This window comes from Orcinus orca, chromosome 20 (assembly GCF_937001465.1).
Source record: "Orcinus orca chromosome 20, mOrcOrc1.1, whole genome shotgun sequence".
In the NCBI taxonomy this organism is placed as follows: Eukaryota; Metazoa; Chordata; class Mammalia; order Artiodactyla; family Delphinidae; genus Orcinus; species Orcinus orca.
The window spans coordinates 28,421,203-28,439,306 of NC_064578.1; the positions used below are offsets into that span (position 1 = coordinate 28,421,203).

The following is an 18,104-nucleotide window of genomic DNA, read 5'->3' on the forward strand; positions in this document are numbered from 1 at the left end:
CTTTTAAAATATACATACAGTATATTTCTTTTACATTCATTACTTCAAACCTTGATAAATTTCAGGAGAAATGAGACAATGGTGGGTGAAATATTATCTAAATACTATAAATTTTAAATATTCTAGAAGTCATAGGAGGAGTTTTAAAACCCTGAAATTACAAGTGGTAATTGCTGCTGAATTTTTAAAATGTTAAAGTGATTGCCAAAGGAAACAAAGAAGAAGCTCACCTTAAAGTTAAATCCTATCCAGAGTGTCAAAAAAATTAAATGATGTATAACCAGAGGTGGCCAGTGTACTACCTTTATGTAGTGAAGGCAGCTATAAAGTCCCCCAGAGGGCAAACCCATTTCTGTTTGTGGCTTTTTTATGTTCTAGTGCTTCCTCACTAGAATCAGTTTTTTAGGAATACCAAATACCAAAGTGTACATCTATACTACATACTTATTAGAAATATAAATGCATGTGGCTTTCTACCAGAAACCTCAACTGAATTAAGAGAAGCACTGGGGTTTTGCTTTTAGTAAAGAATTATGAGTTCTTTTTTCTTTAGAATGTTTGCATCTATGTTCATGAGGAATATTGGTCTGTAATTTTCTTTTATTGTAATGTCTGTCTGGTTCTGGTATCAGGGTGATGCTGGCCTTATAGAATAAGTTGGAAAGTGTTCGCTTCTCTTCAATTTTCTAGAAGTGTCTGTGAGAATTGGTATTTTTTTCTTCTTAAAAGTTTAGCAGAATTCCCAAGTGAAGCTATTTGGGCCTGTCATTTTTTCACGGGAATATTTTAAAATACAAATTTAATTTCTTTAACAGATAGGATTATTCAGGTTATCTATTTCTTCTTGAGTAAGCTTTGATAGTTTGTGTCTTTCAAAATGAATTTGCTTATTTCATCTAAGTTGTTGAATTTATTAGTATCTAAGTTGTTCATAATAGTCCCTCATTATCCTTATTAATACCAGCATAATCTGTAGTGATGCCACTTCTCTCATTCTTGGTATTAGTAATTTGTGTCCTAAATCTCTTTTTCCTTATCAGTCTGCCTAGAGGTTTATCAATTATATTGATCTTCTCAAATAACCAACTTTTGGTTTCATTTATTTTTCTCTATTTTTCTGTGCTATATTTCATTGATTTTTGTTCTAATCTTTACTATTTCCTTTCTTCTGTATACTTTGGATTTAATTTGCTCTTCTAGTTTCTTAAGGTGGAAGGTTAGGTTACTGATTTGAAACTTTTCTTCTTTTCTCACTTAGGTATTTAGCACTATAAATTTCCCTTAAGTACTGCCCTAGCAGCATCCTATGTGTTACATTTTCATTTTAATTCAGTTCAAAATATTTCCTAAATTCCCTTCTGACTTCTTCTGACCCATAGTGAGTTAGAAGTGTATTATTTAGCTTCCATATATTTGAGGATTTTTCTAGACATCTTTCTATTACTGATTTCTAATTTGATATCACTGTGGATAAAGAACATACTTTACATGGTCTGAATCTTTTTAAATGAATGAAAAAATGTTTTTTGGCCTAGAATATGTGCTTGAAAAGAATTTGCATTCTGCACTTGGGGCGTGAAGTGTTCTATAAATGTCATTAGGTCAGGCTGGTTGACAGTGGTTTTAAAGTCATTTATACTTTTATTGATTTTCTACCTACTTATGAGTCACTGAGAAAGGAGTGTTGAAAATTCCAACTATAGTTCTGGATTTCTCCTTTTATTTATGTCAGTTTTTTTCATATATTTTTAAGGTTGTATTTTGATGTGTATAACATTTTTGAATTTTTTTTCTGGATGAATTATCCGTTCATCACTATGAAATGATATTTTTTTCTCCCTGGTAATATTCTTTGCTCTGAAATCTACTTTGATATTAGTTAGTCCCTCTAGTTTACTTTTGATTATTGTTATCTTTTTCCATCCTTTTACTCTTTTTTGTCTATAAATTTATTAGGCATAATTTATTACAGTAGAAGATCTGGACAAAGTAAAAATAGTTAAATTTTTTATTTGCCCTGATCTAGCAGCTTTTATTTCTCTTAAAATGCCCAAAATGTTCTTTCTCAAATCCTGTATCTTGATTGGTCACTTTAAAAATAGAGAGCCAAGAACGTGAGTCTACTTTTTAAGAATCTCAATCACATTTATGGGAAATTTACTTAGTGCACATTTCTTTTCTCATTTCCGTTCGGATCAATGTGATGGCTTTACTGGCAGGACTGACACTGACCTCTTACCTGATGGTACCCTATTTCTCTACCTCACTTGCCTCAAATTAAGAGGATCTGTAATCACAAATAAGAACCCAACATCCAAGATGAGAAGTAGAAACACGAGTAAGTGGAATTGACTCATCGTTCTACTGTCCTCTTCACTAGCCCCTTACTGCTCTTCTCTACCTCCCCCAACCACCCTACAAATATGAACTCTGATTTATTGTAGAATATAGTAGATTTTCATCGTTTTTGTGAAATTTCTCAACTGCACAAATTTTGATGAAAATTAATGCATAAGTGCCCAAACTGTTATATGGTTTTAAATAAACAATCCTACTGGTAGATCTAGATATAGTTTTAATTTTTGTAGAACAGAATATAAACCACTGACCAAGAAAGGTTCTAAAAAAGGATTTTCGCACAGTATTCTGGAGAGTCTTGCACTTCCACTCAATCAGGAAGGCAGTGAAATACGGAAAAAGCACTGGATTGGGAGTCAGTTCTGTCCTCAGTTTTAACCTCAGTCTCCTCATCTGTCACAGGGAAACCCGCAGGCATCAATTGTGACTTACCACATTATTTTTACCTCAAGTCCTTTCTATCTGCTTCAGATTTTTTGTTTCCTCACTGCATTACCTAAAGACACAATTTATACTATGAAGGTGCCTGATGTACTTCTGATTTTACTACTGGACAGAGGAAGGACAGGAGCACAGTGATGTAAAAGTCAAGTTAAGAGGCTATAAGCCCAGCTCTCCTCTATCCTGGCACTGGCAGCTATGGAGGAAGTGGGGTAACTGATCAGAGAATAAGGGGCCTCTACTAGATCTGAGAGAGGGTGTGTATCAGTCCTACTGTAGTTGGGCAAAAGTAGTGAGGCACATGGCCCAAAAGTCGCTTATATTAGTGTCCACTTGTTAGTTTGGATCTTTTTCAATTTTTCTCTTTCAATTTTTATCCGTTCAGCAACCAGTAAGTTCCTAATATGCACGTAAGAGATGTTCAATAAATGTTAGATGAAGGAAAAATACTCAGAAATTCATAAGTCACTCCAGCGCTCTAGAAAACACATAAGCCTTCACGTTCTCCCCTCCACCGTTCTTGGCCCCTCTGTTCACATCGCAGGTCACTCAGTCCTCATGTGAATAAGTCCGTAAGCACAGCATGACATGGCTGTGCCTAGTGCAAATGTCCATTTCACTAACAGGTTGTCTTGAAAGCAGGTACTAGTCTTCAGCCCGAAACCACCTCAGTGGGTCTTCAGTTTCATCTGAGGATACGCCACAGTGATGATGCCTGCTATAGAGGACACGAGACCTCCAAGGCCTATGATGCCTGGATTGGACTTATAGATCCCCAGCTGGTCCAAAGGGTTCAAGATATCACAGAAGTTCTTCACTGTGTCCAGGAGCAAGGGAAGATGTTTCTTCAGAGATCGGAATAAGAGAAGAAGAAAGAACTGGAGCCATTCTGTTTCCTCATTAGCCACGCTATACCCAAGACGATCCTGGGATGGCGATTTCTCCCTCTTTGCCCTGTCGTGTGCAACCTGTTCCATCTGCAGGGAGATTTCATACAGATCCCTGACCAGGCTCAGCAGAAGAGAATAGTAGTAATGGCGTGCAGCCCACGTTCACCATTTCTCTTTGTTAATGCCAGAGGCAAGCCCTGCACTCCTCACAAAGATGATGGGGTCACAGATGAAATAAATCACAAGGTTCAGGCTGGCTAATGTTAGGCATACGCGGGGCACCAGGTCAGTGGCATGAAGGCTCTGCTGAGTCGCCTGTACAGCATGTACCACATTGCCTAGTCTGAACCATTTACGGCCAGAGCTCACACTGGACTCCAGTTTCTTGAGCTTCATAACAGCCTCCTCTTTGTCAGCTTTAGGCTCTAACAAATATCTAAGCAACATGCATGTATACTTAGCGGCTCTGAAGAGTTGGTCCCGGCCCTGGGTCTGGTTGGTGAAGCTGATAAAGGCGTCCATGGCACCCAGTCCAAGGACAAGAGTTGCACTGGGCTCTGTTGCGAGTCCTCAGGGGCGGCCTACAGGTCCCCGCGGGAGGGTTGGTCTCTGCCCACCTGAGGGGCTGAGTCTCCCCACCCCTGTGGGGGCGGGTGCCCATCCTTTTACTTTTAAACCTAATTGTGGCTTTATATTTCATTTGTATTTCTTGTAAACAGCATATATACTTTGGTCACAGTTTTTTAATCTGATCTGACCATCACTGCCTTTTAATTGGGGTGTTTAGACTATTTTCATTTTAATGACTGACGTGGTTAAGTTTAAGTCTATCATCTTGCCATTTCTTTTCTTTTTTTAAGTTAAACAACAGACTTTATTTGGGTTTCACCAGTTTTTCCACGAATGTCCTTTTTTCCAAGATCCAATCCACTATCACCTTGCATTTAGTTGTCATGACCCCTTAGTCTCCTCCAATCTGTCTTTCTGTGTTTCACAGTCTTTCCTTATTTCCCATGGCTCTGACACTTTTGAAGGTCACTGATCAGGTGTTTTGTAGAATGCCCCTCAATTTGGGTTTGGTTGATGTTTTTCATGATTAGATTGGGATTATGGATCGTGAGGAAGTCTACCACAAAAGTGAAGTACTCTTCCCATCACATCATGTTAGAGGTGCATTGTGTCATCATGACTTACTGCTGATGTAAATCTTGATCATTTGGTTGAGGTGGTGTCTGCCATGTTTCTCCACTGCAAAGTTACTTTTTTTTTTTCCCTTTTCATACCCTCTTGGGTAGAAGTGAATCACAAAGTCTAGCTCACACTTAAGGGGAGGAGAATTGAGCTTCACTTTCTGGAGAAAGGAATACTGAAAAATTTTTGGACATACATTAAAACCACCACAGTAATTAATGAATGCTATTTATTTTCTATTTGCGGTACGCGGGCCTCTCACAGCTGTGGCGTCTCCCATTGAGGAGCACAGGCTCCGGACGCACAGGCTCAGTGGCCATGGCTCATGGGCCCAGCTGCTCCGCAGCATGTGGGATCCTCCCAGACCGGGGCACGAACCCGCATCCCCTGGGTTGAGAGTCGGCAGGCGGACTCTCAACCACTGCGCCACCAGGGAAGCCCTCAGCCTATTTTTGTACTGAATATTTTTTATTACTCCATTTTATCTTCTTTGTTGGCTTACTAGCTAAACTCTTGTTTTACTAGTAGTTGCTTTAGTGTTTATAGTATACATCTTTAATTACAGAGTACTTTCCAGTGATATCAGTTTACATAAAAGAGCCTTAAATTGTACACTTCCATTTCTTTGCTCCTACCTTTTTTTGTCATGTATTTTACTTATAACTATGCTATAAACCCCACAACACATTGTTAGACAGTCAGTTCTTTTAGAGATTTACATAATAAGAAAAAATCTTATATATTTACCCAGGTAATTACTATTTCTGGTGTTCTTTACTTCTTTGTGTAGATCCATATTTCCACTTGGTGCCATTTTCCTTCTGCTTGAATGACTTCCTTTAGACTTTCTTTCTAGTAGTGTAGGTTTACTGGTGATAAATACTTCCAGCTTTTATATTTCTGAAAAAGTTATTATTTTGCCTCTGTTTTTTAAAGAGATTTTTTTCTGGGTAGCAAATTCTATGTTGGCAGTATTTTTATTTTAGTACTATCTTATCACTCTCATCCTTACTTTTTTAGGCCGCACCACACAGCTTGCGGGATTTTAGTTCCCCGACGAGGGACTGAACCCAGGCCCTCGGCAGTGAAAGCATGGAGTCCTAACCACTGGACAGCCAGATAATTCTGTCTTGCACTTCCTTGATGGTGTCCTTTGAAGCATGAAAGATTCAACTTATCTAGTTTCCTTTTGTTACTTGTACTTCTGGTGTTGTATTTAAGAAACCATTGCCTCAGTATCACAAAGATTTACTCCTATAGTTTCTTTTAAGAGTTTTATCATTTTAGCTCTGACATTTAGGTCTATGACCAATTTTGAGATAATTTCTGTGTGGGTATGGGGTAAAGATCCAGTTTTATTCTTTCAAGTGTGAGTATCTAGAGTGTTCTTTCTCTATTAGATTATCTTGGCATCCTTGTCAAAAATCAGTTGACCATAAATGTACGGGTTTACTTCTAGACTCTTAACCCTATTCCATTAATCTATATGTCTGTCCTTGTACCAATATTACACTGTCTTCATTACCATAGCTTTCTAGTAAGTTTTAAAGCCAAGATGTGTAGTCCTCCAACTTTCTTATTCTTGTTCAGAATTATTTTAGCTATTCTGGGTCCCTTGCATTTCCATATGAAATTTAGGATCAGCTTGACAATTTCTTCAAAAGAAGCCAACTGAGACTTTGATAGGCATTATATTGAACTTGTAGATCAATTTGGGGAGTATTTCCATCTTAATAATATTGTATTCCAACCCAGGAACATGGGATGTCTTCTCATTTATTTGGATCTTCTTTGTAGTTTTCAATGAAAAAGTCTTGCACTTCTTTTTTAAAAATTTATTCTTAACTATTTTATTGTTTTTGATGTTATTGTAAATTTGTTTCCTTAATTTCATTTTCAGATTGTTTATTGCTTGTGCGTTGAAGTACAACTGACTTGCATATTGTCACTTCCAGTGGTTAGGAATCTGCCTGCCAATGCAGGGGACACGGATTTGAGCCCTGGCCCGGAAAGATCCCACATGCCGTGGAGAAACTAAGCCCGTGCGCCACAACTACTGAGCCTGAGCTCTAGAGCCCACAAGCCACAACTACTGAGCCCATGTGCCACAGCTACTGAAGCCTATGCACCTAGAGCCCGTGTGCCGCAAGAGAAGCCACGACAATGAGAAGCCTGCGCACCACAATGAAGAGTAGCCCCCGTGCACCACAACTAGAGAAAGCCCGCGCACAGCAACAAAGACCGAACACAGACAAAAGAAAGAAAAAAAAAATTGCAGGATTTCATTTATATCCTGCAACCTTGCTAGGTCTTGTCAACTACAAATAGAAATAATTTTACTTCTTTCTTTCTTTCCAATCTGGATGCCTTTTATTTCTTTTTCTTGCCTAATTACCCTGGCCAGTATCTCTAGTAAAATGATAAATAGCAGTAGTGACAGCTGACATCCTTACCTCATTTTTGATCTTAGGAAGAAAGCATTCAGTCTTTCACCATTAAATATGGTGCTATTTATCTGTGGGATTTTCATGGATGCCCTTTATTTATCAGACTGAGGACGTTCTCTTCTATTCCTACTTTTTTCACTGTTTTTACCATGAAAGACTGCTGGATTTTGTCAAATGCCTTTTCTGCATCAACTGAGATGATCATGTGTTTTTGTGCTTCATTCTATTAAGATGGTGTATTACATTGATTTTCAGATATTAAACCAAATTTGGATATATTCCCAGGATAAACACTGCTTTCTCGTGGTGTACCCCTTTATTCCATGACTGGATTCAGTTTGCTAGTATTTTTAAAGGATTTTTATGTGTATATTCACAGGGGATACTGATCTGAAAATTTACTTTCTTACAATATCTTTGGTTTTGGTATCAGAATAATACTAGTGTTACAGATTAAGTTCTTCTATTTTTTGAAATCATTTGTAAAAGACTGGAATTGATTCTTTAAATGTTAGGTAGAATTTACCAGTGAAGCTGTTTGGGCCTGGGATTTGTGGGAAATTTTAAATTACTAATCCAATCTCTTTACTTGTTATAGGTCTATTCAGATTTTTTACTTCTTCTTGAATCACTTTCAGTTTGTCCATTTCATTTAAGTTACCTAATTAGTTGACATACAATTATTCATAGTACTCCTTTGTAATCTTTTTTTTCTCTAAGGTTAATGGTAATATTCCCTCTTTAACTTCTGATTTTAGTAATTTGAGGCTTCTCTCTATTTTTCTTTATCAGTCTACTAAAGGTTTGTATTTTATTGATCTTTTCAAAGAACAAAATCTTGGTTTCATTGATTTTCTCTATTGTTTTTCTATTCTCTATTTCATTTATTTCCACTTTTATCTTATTATTTATTCTTCTGCTAGCTTTGAGTTTAGTTTGCTCTTCTCTTATGATGGAAAATTAGAATATTGATTTTAGATTTTCTACTTTTATAATATAGGCACTTACAGCCATAACTTTCCCTCTAAGCATGACTTTAGCTGACCCTTAAGTGTTGGCATGTTGTGCTTTCACATTCATTTATTTCATAATATGTTTTAATATCCCTTGTCATTTCTTCTTTGGCCCATTCATTATTTAGGAATGTGTTATTTATTTTCCACACATTTGTGAATTTCCCAAATTTCCTCCTGGTATTAATTTCTAATTTAATTCCATTGTGGTTGGAAATGCTCTTTGTTGATTTCAACCCTTTTAAGTTTATTGAGGCTTGTTTTGTGGCCTATCATTGGTCTAGCCTGGAGAATATTCAATGTCGGCTTGAGAAGAACATGTATTCTGCTGTTTTGGGGGTGGACTATTCTACAGATGCCTGTTAGGCCTGATTGATTTATATGTTGTTCAAGTCTTCTATTTCCTTGTTGATCTTCTGCCTAGTTATTCATTCATTCTTTTTTTTTTTTTTTTTTGAGGTACGCAGGCCTCTCACTGTTGTGGTCTCTCCCATTGCGGAGCACAGGCTCTGGACGCGCAGGCTCAGCGGCCATGGCTCACAGGCCCAGCCGCTCCGCGGCATGTGGGATCTTCCTGGACCGGGGCACGAACCTGTGTCCCCTGCATCGGCAGGCGGACTCTCAACCACTGCACCACCAGGGAATCCCTATTCATTCATTATTGAGAACAGGATATTGAAGTCTCCAGTTATTACTGCTGAATCACCTATTTCTCCATTCAATTCTGTTTTGTATGTTTTATTTCATGTATTTTCAGACTTTGTTGTTAGGTGCATATATGTTTATAATTGTTATATATCTAAATGTTATAAATTATTATATCTTCCTGATATCTTCCTTTTATCATCATAAAATATTCGTCTTTGTCTCTAGTAACACTTTTGTCTTAAAGTCTATTTTGTCTGATATTAGTATAACCACTACAGCTCTTTTTTAGTTACTATTTTCTTGGTGTATCTTTTATCCATCCTCTTACTTTCAATGTATTTGTGCCTTTGAATCTAAAGTGCGTCTCTTGTAAACAGCATATAATTGAATCATACCTCTGCCTTTCACTTGGAGCATTTAATCCATTTACATTTAATGTAATTACTGTAAGGTATCATTTATGTCTGACTCATTTTTATAAATTCTTTTTTCTCTGTGTTTCATTTTTGATAGCTTGTATTTTGTGCAGTCAAGTTCATGAATCTTTTCTTCTTTAACATTTAATATGCTGTTAGTGTATTTTTTATTTAAGACATAGTTTTCACCTCTAGACATTTAATTTGTGCCTTTTAAAAAACATATTCTGGGCTTCCCTGGTGGTGCAGTGGTTGAGAGTCTGCCTGCCAATGCAGGGGATATGGGTTGGTGCCTGGTCCGGGAAGATCCCACATGCCGCGGAGCGGCTAGGCCTGTGAGCCATGGCCGCTGAGCCTGCGTGTCTGCAGCCTGCGCGTCCGGAGCCTGTGCTCCACAACGGGAGAAGCCACAACAGTGAGAGGCCCGTGTACCACAAAAAACAAACAAATAAAACCATATTCTAAGTATCTACCTATAGATAGGATGCAATTATAATAATTTTTAATGTCCTTCTTTACTAATTCTAATATCTGTGTCAGTTCTAACTTGGTTTTTATTGATGGACTGCTCTCCACATTATGCGTAAGATTTTCTTGCTTATTTGAATGCATGGGAATATTCATTTGCATGTTAGACATTGTGACTGTTCCCTTGCTGGGAGATGAGTATTTTTGTATTTCCTTATATATTCTTGAGTTTTATTCCATGACATAGTTAAGTTCCTCAGAAACCACTCGATCATTTTAGATCTTGCTTGTTAGGCAGGATCAATGATTAGTCCCTGACTACTGATTACTCCCCACTACTGAACAAGATCCTAAATACTCTCTCCAATACTCTATGAATTATAGATGTTCTGGTCTGGCTAACAAGAACAGGCACTATTATTGGACCTCTGTGAATGCTGCCACTGCTCCCTCTAATCCTCTGATGGCTTTTTCCCCAGTCTTGGGCAGTTTCCTCACATGCATGTACCAATCAGTAATCTGAATACTCAAGAGGACCTCTGGAAATATCCAGAGTTCTCTCTCTGTGCAGTTCTCTCCTCTTCAATACTCTGTCATGAGAACTCCAGCTTCCTTGGGTCCCCTCGATTCTCAGCTCCATCTCCTCAACCCAGGGATTCTGCTGAGCTCCACCTAGATTTCCCCTTCCTGCTCCACAACCTGGAAACTCCCTCAAAGCAGTAAGCTTTGGCAATCATAGGGTTACCTCATTTGTTTCTTGTCTCTCAAGAATCAATGTCCTTTACTGCCTGATGTCCAAGGTCTAAAAAACATTATCTTGTGTATTTTGCTTTGTTTTATTTTCCAGTTGTTTCAGGTGAGAGGGTAAACAGGCAGTACCTGTTACTCCATCTTAGCCAGAAACATATATCTTTTCCTGAGTTTCTTGATGACACCCAGGGGTTAAAAAATTGCTCAGAATTTTTTCAAATTCTGGGCACTGGGAATATACCTTATCACACATTGATACAATGGAATAGGAGGTACACAACATGCCCTATGAAGTATTCTTTCCAAAAGTGTTTAACCTGAATCTGAGGAATACTGCATCTGAGCCAGGGTGGTCCTCATATAAGCCAATACCTTACAACAGAGAGCAGTTCTTCTGCACCTGGATTCCTCCTGTCTCCAGAATTCTTGTGTCCAGCTCCATTATCTTTATGCCATCTATACATGAATTTATGTTACTCCTATAATGGCATACATAGGCACATTGATGAGGCAATATTTAAGCATGAATCCAAACCCAAGAGGAAGAACTTTCCTCTATTGCCCTAAAATAAATGCAGGGTGCTGACGGAGACAATGATTCATGCATTTCTAAAACACCCTGTTATCTTTACCACAAGAAATTAGAGCCCAAAGCATGAGCAAACTCTGGACTCTTTAAATTGTGGTATATGCTTGGATGACTTAATAGCTAGGTATTAGAACCTCTGTAAAGTTTCTAATGAGCAGAAAAACAGAAACAAAAATAATATTCTAAAATGTAACAATGATTATGATATCCAGAAATTCCTTATGGAAAAGTCAAAATCTTTCTGACTGTCAAAATCAAGTTTGGTTAGTAATGGGATGAGCCTAAGGAAGGATCAAGTCCCAGAAACTAGAATAGGGGTCTTAAACTGTGGTTTTTGTACTATCTACCTCAAAATTATTTAGGGATATACGTTTAAATGCAGATGTCTAAGCCCTGTTTCACAGAGTTACTGAATCACAGTCTCTAAGGGTGGAACCCCAGAACCTGCACTTTTACTAAGCACTCTTGGTGACTTTCATGAACATTAAAGTTTGAGAATGACTATAAGTAATCCCATTGGAACAAGGCAGGACATCAGGTCCACTCAATAGGCACCAAAAAGAAAAAATCCAAAATGCAGGCAAGACATGCTATCAAGGGAATCTGACAGTAAGTAGAGGGTTCATGTAGACAATTATAGGAGTGGGAGGAAGGTTCTACAATGTCAACACATGGAAATCCAGAAGCAGAGTGATTTGTTAGGAGTCAGGCATTGGCAATAGGTAAAGTTTCAAACAAACTGATGATGGGCATCAGAGATGTAGCAGTTTGTAGTAAGGATCCAGTTGTGCAGACTTGGGTTTAAGGATTGGGTTCTAATTTCCATGAAGTTGAGGAGATCAAAATAGAACTCCAATCCCAAAGCAGGGTCAGAGTCAGATACAAGAACCTAAAAAATGCCTGTTACTGGAACCAGCCACAAGGACCAAGGTGAGAGCCTACTCCTTAGGGACAAGGTTAGCTCAAAGAAGGACCAGCACAGAGACTAATTTGATGCACAGCCACCAAGCAGCACAACTAGGGGCTCTTGGATTTAACTGCTCATGGCCTGTATCAGTCCAGGAGCTCATACAAAGGTTAGCTTGCCCCAGGCAACTAAGTGGCCCTGCTGAAAGGACTGGAAAAGACCTATCTGACCCAACTTCTCATCCCCTACTTGAATTCTCTTTCAGGCATAGCCTCAGGATGTTGTCACAGAGATAACAGTAGTTTTTCTCAGTAGTTATAATGATGGCAGTCAGCTGTGAAACAGGCTGATTCCTAAATAGAATAGCTCCCTGAGGTGAGCAAGGGGCAACTGGATTCTGGAGCCAACAGCAGGTTGTCTTCACCCCCAAGAAATTCTGAAATGTCACAGCCTAGGGTTGAGAACCCAGGTGTCCTGTGTTCAACTCTACTTTTCTTTAAAATAACAGATCACTTTTTCACTGAAAGAACAACTTTTTTTTTTTTTGCAGTATGCGGGCCTCTCACTGTTGTGGCCTCTCCCATTGCGGAGCACAGGCTCTGGACGCGCAGGCTCAGCGGCCATGGCTCACGGGCCCAGCCGCTCCGCGGCATGTGGGATCTTCCCAGACTGGGGCACGAACCCGTGTCCCCTGCATCAGCAGGCAGACTCTCAACCACTGCACCACCAGGGAAGCCCCCAAGAACAACTAATTTTTAGCTCACTATTGGATGAACTCATAAATCCTTTCTTTCATGCTTAAGTTCCTTCATGCTTAGAGACTGATATCTGTAAGGTGGTAGAAGCATATGCTGAATTCCTCCACTCCCTCGATGAAACCTTTTCAGCAAGTAGGCAGGAAGCAACTAGTAATCACTAACCAAGCGATTACTAATCTGGCAGATACACTCTAGGGGTGTGGGAAGTGAGTGAAGAATTGAGATAACTGTCAGAACAAATGCCAGAGAAAATCACAAGAAGGGCAGGACTGAATAGATCTAGTAGAGGCTGTTGAGAGAAGGCCAACCCCTTGTCAAGCTCATCTGCCCCTTTGGTTACTTACCACTGGCTGTCTCACTCCTGGATCTATGCGACTCCCTTGACACTCCTTCCCCAGCCCTGTGGGATGTTCCCCACTCATCCTATTCACCCACAAAGAAATACTCTCAAAATCAATTGGGTGGTGATTATGAGCCATCATGTGCCTGCTGTGCTAAAACGGATATAAGGCAATTTGGAGAAAACCTTTCAAGATAGGCTTTAAAAAAAATTCCAGTATATCTAGGAGTGGTGTCACTTCTAAGTTGAAAAATCAAAGTCAAGCTACAATCCTTTCATAATATTGGCTTGTTTTGTTTACAAAGGTGTTATATTTCTAAAGCAAATGCCATAAGAAGTATGAAAGGTTTACTCGATCTGAAGGGAGGAAAAAAGAAACAGGAACCATTTCAATAGTGGAACAAATGGACTTGGATTCAAGAACTGAATGGATCTGTAACGTTTTCTTGCTTTGCCCTGTGGAGGGGTCTATTGCTCTGCCTTCAATAGTTTCCTAAATGTCACTCTCCAAGGTTTCTGTTCACTTAACTCAGATTTAGAATTATGGATGCAGAATACAGAAGATGCCTAAAATTCCATTCCTTAATTGAGGAAATTGAGGTCTGGAAAGAGAACAGAATTTCCCAAACCAAGACTGAAAGTTTTGTCTCTTGATTCCTAGTCCAGTGCTTTTTCACTCTGTTGCCCTTCTTGATGTTACTTTTTTTTTAGTTTTGAAAATTACTTTTCCAACCTACTGGGACTAAAGTTTTTCAATATCTTCCTTTAATTGTTGTATATCATCTACTCCCCATTTCTGGTTGTTACCTTTATGAGGGAGAGGGTGTTGCAAAACATGGAGAATATTCTGATAATTATACACTACAAAGATAATCTATTTTGTATTAAGAACTAGGAATAATTTATTAGAATAAATATCATTGGATCATGAATTGTTTAGATAAAGTTCATTTACGATGATCAATAATGTCTGACAAAGGGGGGAAGGAGTATTGAGTAAAGTAATAACTCACTAAAATATAAATAATATAATTGGTCTAGGTACTGTTTAAAAGAGAAACTTAAAAAGAATCTGAAAAAGAATATATATATGTGTATATATGCATATATATATGTGCATATATATATACCCACACATATGTATAATTGAAACACTTTGCTGTACACCAGAACCACTGCTGTACACCAGAACCTAACACAACACTGTAAATCAACTATACTTCAATTTAAAAAACAGCAACTTAGATATAATCTTTGAACCTTGGATCTTAGGGAAGTGGCATAATGTGGCAGAAAGGACACTGTCTTCGAATTCAGAAAATTTGGGTGACCATCTGATTACGTAATTTACCAGCTGCATGATCTTAGGTAAATCAGTTGAACTTCCCTAAGCTTAATTTTATTATGCATAAAATGTAAATAGAAATCTGGGCTATTTCAAAGAGTTCTTAAAAGGATCAAATTAAATAATGTATGAGAGAATGCTATAATTCAAAGATCAGGGACTATATGCCGCATGATGGCAGGGAACCTAGTGTGTTGTTTTCAACAGTGTATTCCCAGTGTATTCCTAGAACAGAGTCTGGCATAGTAAACACAATAAGTATGTATTAAATAAATGAAGGCAATGATAGGAAAAATTTCATTCTTATCACTATTTTCTTACTGGAGAAATGTTTATGGTAGGATAAAGCCAAGTATCAGAGTAGAGCAGAAGTGAGAGAAGCAAAAAAGAAGGAAAGAAGGATTGGTGTCACATCTTTCCTAAAACAGAAGCAGAGGTGGTAGAATCAAAGAAAGGATGATCAAATTGAACAATCCCAAAATTTACCCTTTTTCTTTCCCTGCCCCATTCATCCCACCTCTCAATCCATGAAAATTAATCCCAGTATTAATTTTTTTAAGATTGCTTTTGGGCATCCATCTCTTTAATTTTGGTCATTTTAAGCCATTACATTCAATGTTTTTATTGAAATCTGTATATGTCCTCTCTTTGGTCATTAGGAACAGTGCTGTTTTTAATTTATATTGGATGTAACTAATTCAGAGTCCTCCCTCCTCCTTTTTCTTTCCTCTTCTCTTAGCCCTCTCCAAAGGTTACAGTGGCCAAGGGGAAAGACAGCCAACTGCATGTGTTCCTTGAGACGAAAATCAGTTCAGTTCTTTCCTTTCTATTTCAAGCTCTGAATGATCCTAGCTAAAAGTCCTATGGGATAGGTGTCTGGTCGAAAATACATCTCACTCTGAATTACCCTTCTTCAATTTTATAGATGTGCTCCATCACACACACACAGGAATTTTATAAAAATGTTTTTCTCTGCCACAGAGGTCAGGGTTTTACAGGCCTTTGGGGAACAGGTAATACACCCAAATGTTAGCTCAACTGAAGAACCATGTTTCCCCACTGGAACACTATGTTCTTGGTACTTGGCAGACTTTGGGAACACCCCAAACCACATGTACTTTAGAGGATGCAGACAGGTCACAAAATTAAATCATTCTAATCTGGCCAAACACCCTCAACCTACTTCTAATAAGTTTGAATTAATTGATAGCCTCCCCCTCCCCCAGTCACACTTGTTACAGACAATCCAAACTGGTTTTAACTGAATTCAGATAAATTCACCTACTTTTTGCCTTCACAAACACAACTGACAGGAGCAAACAGAAACATTTCTATCTTTAAGGAGCAATGCGGTAATAAGACTTTGGACCTTGAAGCTTACAGAAGACTAATGAGATAATCTAAATGTGTTTGAGCTGCATATGTGAAAGGCTTATGGAGATAGAGAATATGATAAATAATGCAAGAAATCTTTGTGTTAGGAAATCTCTTGTCTTCTGGAGGACAAGAGTATTAAATAATACTTTACAAACATGTACCAGCTAACCACATCTGTCAACTCTAGCCCAGGTAGGTTAAAAAGTCCTATTATCCCTATTATAACAAATAAGAACCTTGGTTTCCGATTAAAGGTTTTCCAAGAAAATGCCAACAGGAATCACGGCTGTTAGGAAATGCTTTCATTTTAAGCCAAGCTTCCAACTTCAATTTCAGCTCTTGGTCAGTCTTATCAATGTGAAATCACCAGTCCTAGCCCCCTCCAACTTTCCACTCAATTCAAGCCAAATGCATCCCTGTGGGATTCTCTTGCTATCCTAAATTGAGAAAAATCACAAAGCACACTCTCTCTGGGGTTCTTGAACCATCAAAATACACTCAGCAAATAATGTTCTCAACACCGACCACATAATGGACTTCAATAACCTAAGAGCTCAACTCAATTATCTACAAGGCTTCAAGCAAGTTCCTTCGTTTAAAAGTACACAAAACCTTTATTTCTTCCCATGTCATCTTTTATTCCTAACAATGATAAACTGATTTTTTTCATGAAGTCTGCAAAATAACAAATGAGAGAAGAAATTTAGAAAAGAATATTCTGATGGAAACTTCAAAAACGTTTGGCATATGTTCTTCTCACAAGTTCGTAAATACCAACAAATCTCCCATTTGTTTGTTTAAAATCAGTATCATTTCATTTTTCAGAATCTTACTTGAAAATAAGTCATTACCTCTTTGAACTCACCCAATCTTAAAAGTTTTCCAGAATCAAGTCACAAAATTTCTACTAGAAAAATCAAAAAGTCTCAGAACTGCAAAGAACTTTGATATATGATCTGATTTAGCCCTTGTCTATAGACAGGTGAATTTGGTTAATAGCATTAAAATTGATGACCTGTGGACAATGGGCCATGCTTGACCTTTTGGGATATATACAAAGTGGTAACTCCCTCACCTCAAAGGAGTTTATAGTCCAGTGATATATTTCCTGAGCACATCACTTGGGTGAGAACATATGATTGTAAAAATGAACAATATCAGGCTCCACCTCAGACTCACTGACTCAGAAATTCTAGATATTCACCCAGGAATCTGCATTTTAAAAAGCATCCTACGTAATTCTTATGCACAATAACATTTGATAACCACTGTTCTGGTAAGTATGAGAGACGTGCACAAAATAATATTAATACCAGTCAGAGAAGCACTGAATAACAGCTAACAAGGACAATAGGATAAGGATAATAATATCTTCTAGGGACATAAAAAAAATTAGATCAGCATCTTCCCTCATTAATGCCAGATATTTATCAGAAAACTCTAAGTCATTTCTTAGCCTTACCCAGACATTCTTCTAAATTATATTCACCACTAAGTTAGAGTGTGAGCTATCAATTTTATAATAAAAACCCTTAGTGCAGAAACTTAAAAACCTCTAGTGATCTACCATTCTCCCCAAAATATCTAATACGTTTGACATTTAGTTTGATTTCACTTAGCTCATGAACCACACATTTTAGCCTATTTTCTTCCCACGAGGAGAGTAACGTCCATAAGGAATAGTAATTCTCATAAGTTTTTCCTTTGACAGAAATACAAAAACTACTAAACATAAAGAAAATTTGAATTCAGAAACAGGAGAGATATTTGGACTTTAAGAATATAAGCTACTAGTAGAATTAATTGGCACAGATTCTCTACAAGACCTAGCACTTTGTACAGAAAAATCACCTGGGGAGTGGATACCAATGCAGATTTTAGAATAGTCTGATTTGGTAGAAGTAAGATGGCTGACTGAATTTTTAACAAGCACCCCAGCTGATTCTGATGTGAATTGTTTTGAAACATTCCAGGGATTTCAAGATTTCAGGAAGCCAAGCTCATGTCTAAACCTCCCTTTGAGTCTAAGTCAATACATGAAACATGGTAGATGGTCAATACATGCATATTTAATTAAAGTACCCTCAAAAGGGAACAAATATGGAAATTCAGTTCATCAAATCAGAGCCCACATTCTGTAAGTTAGACCTGGAGGATCTTGCTTAT

At 37.9% G+C, this 18,104-nt stretch overlaps 1 protein-coding gene across 4 annotated transcripts in view; it reads right to left on the reverse strand.

Annotated features, from left to right (window-relative positions):
* The window catches only part of LOC117199107 (peroxisomal membrane protein 11A-like), a 234,429-nt gene that overhangs the window by 213,376 nt on the left and 2,949 nt on the right, over positions 1 to 18,104 (reverse strand). Inside the window, exon 3 of one of the 4 annotated variants that reach the window (XM_049703805.1) lies at positions 2,023 to 5,780. The exons of the other annotated variants lie outside the window; for them this stretch is intronic. Coding sequence (XP_049559762.1) covers positions 3,468 to 3,776 — 309 coding nt within the window. The 5' untranslated portion in view covers positions 3,777 to 5,780 and the 3' untranslated portion in view covers positions 2,023 to 3,467. Of the gene's footprint in view, positions 1 to 2,022; positions 5,781 to 18,104 lie in introns of those variants that run through there. 4 annotated transcript variants of the gene reach the window in all.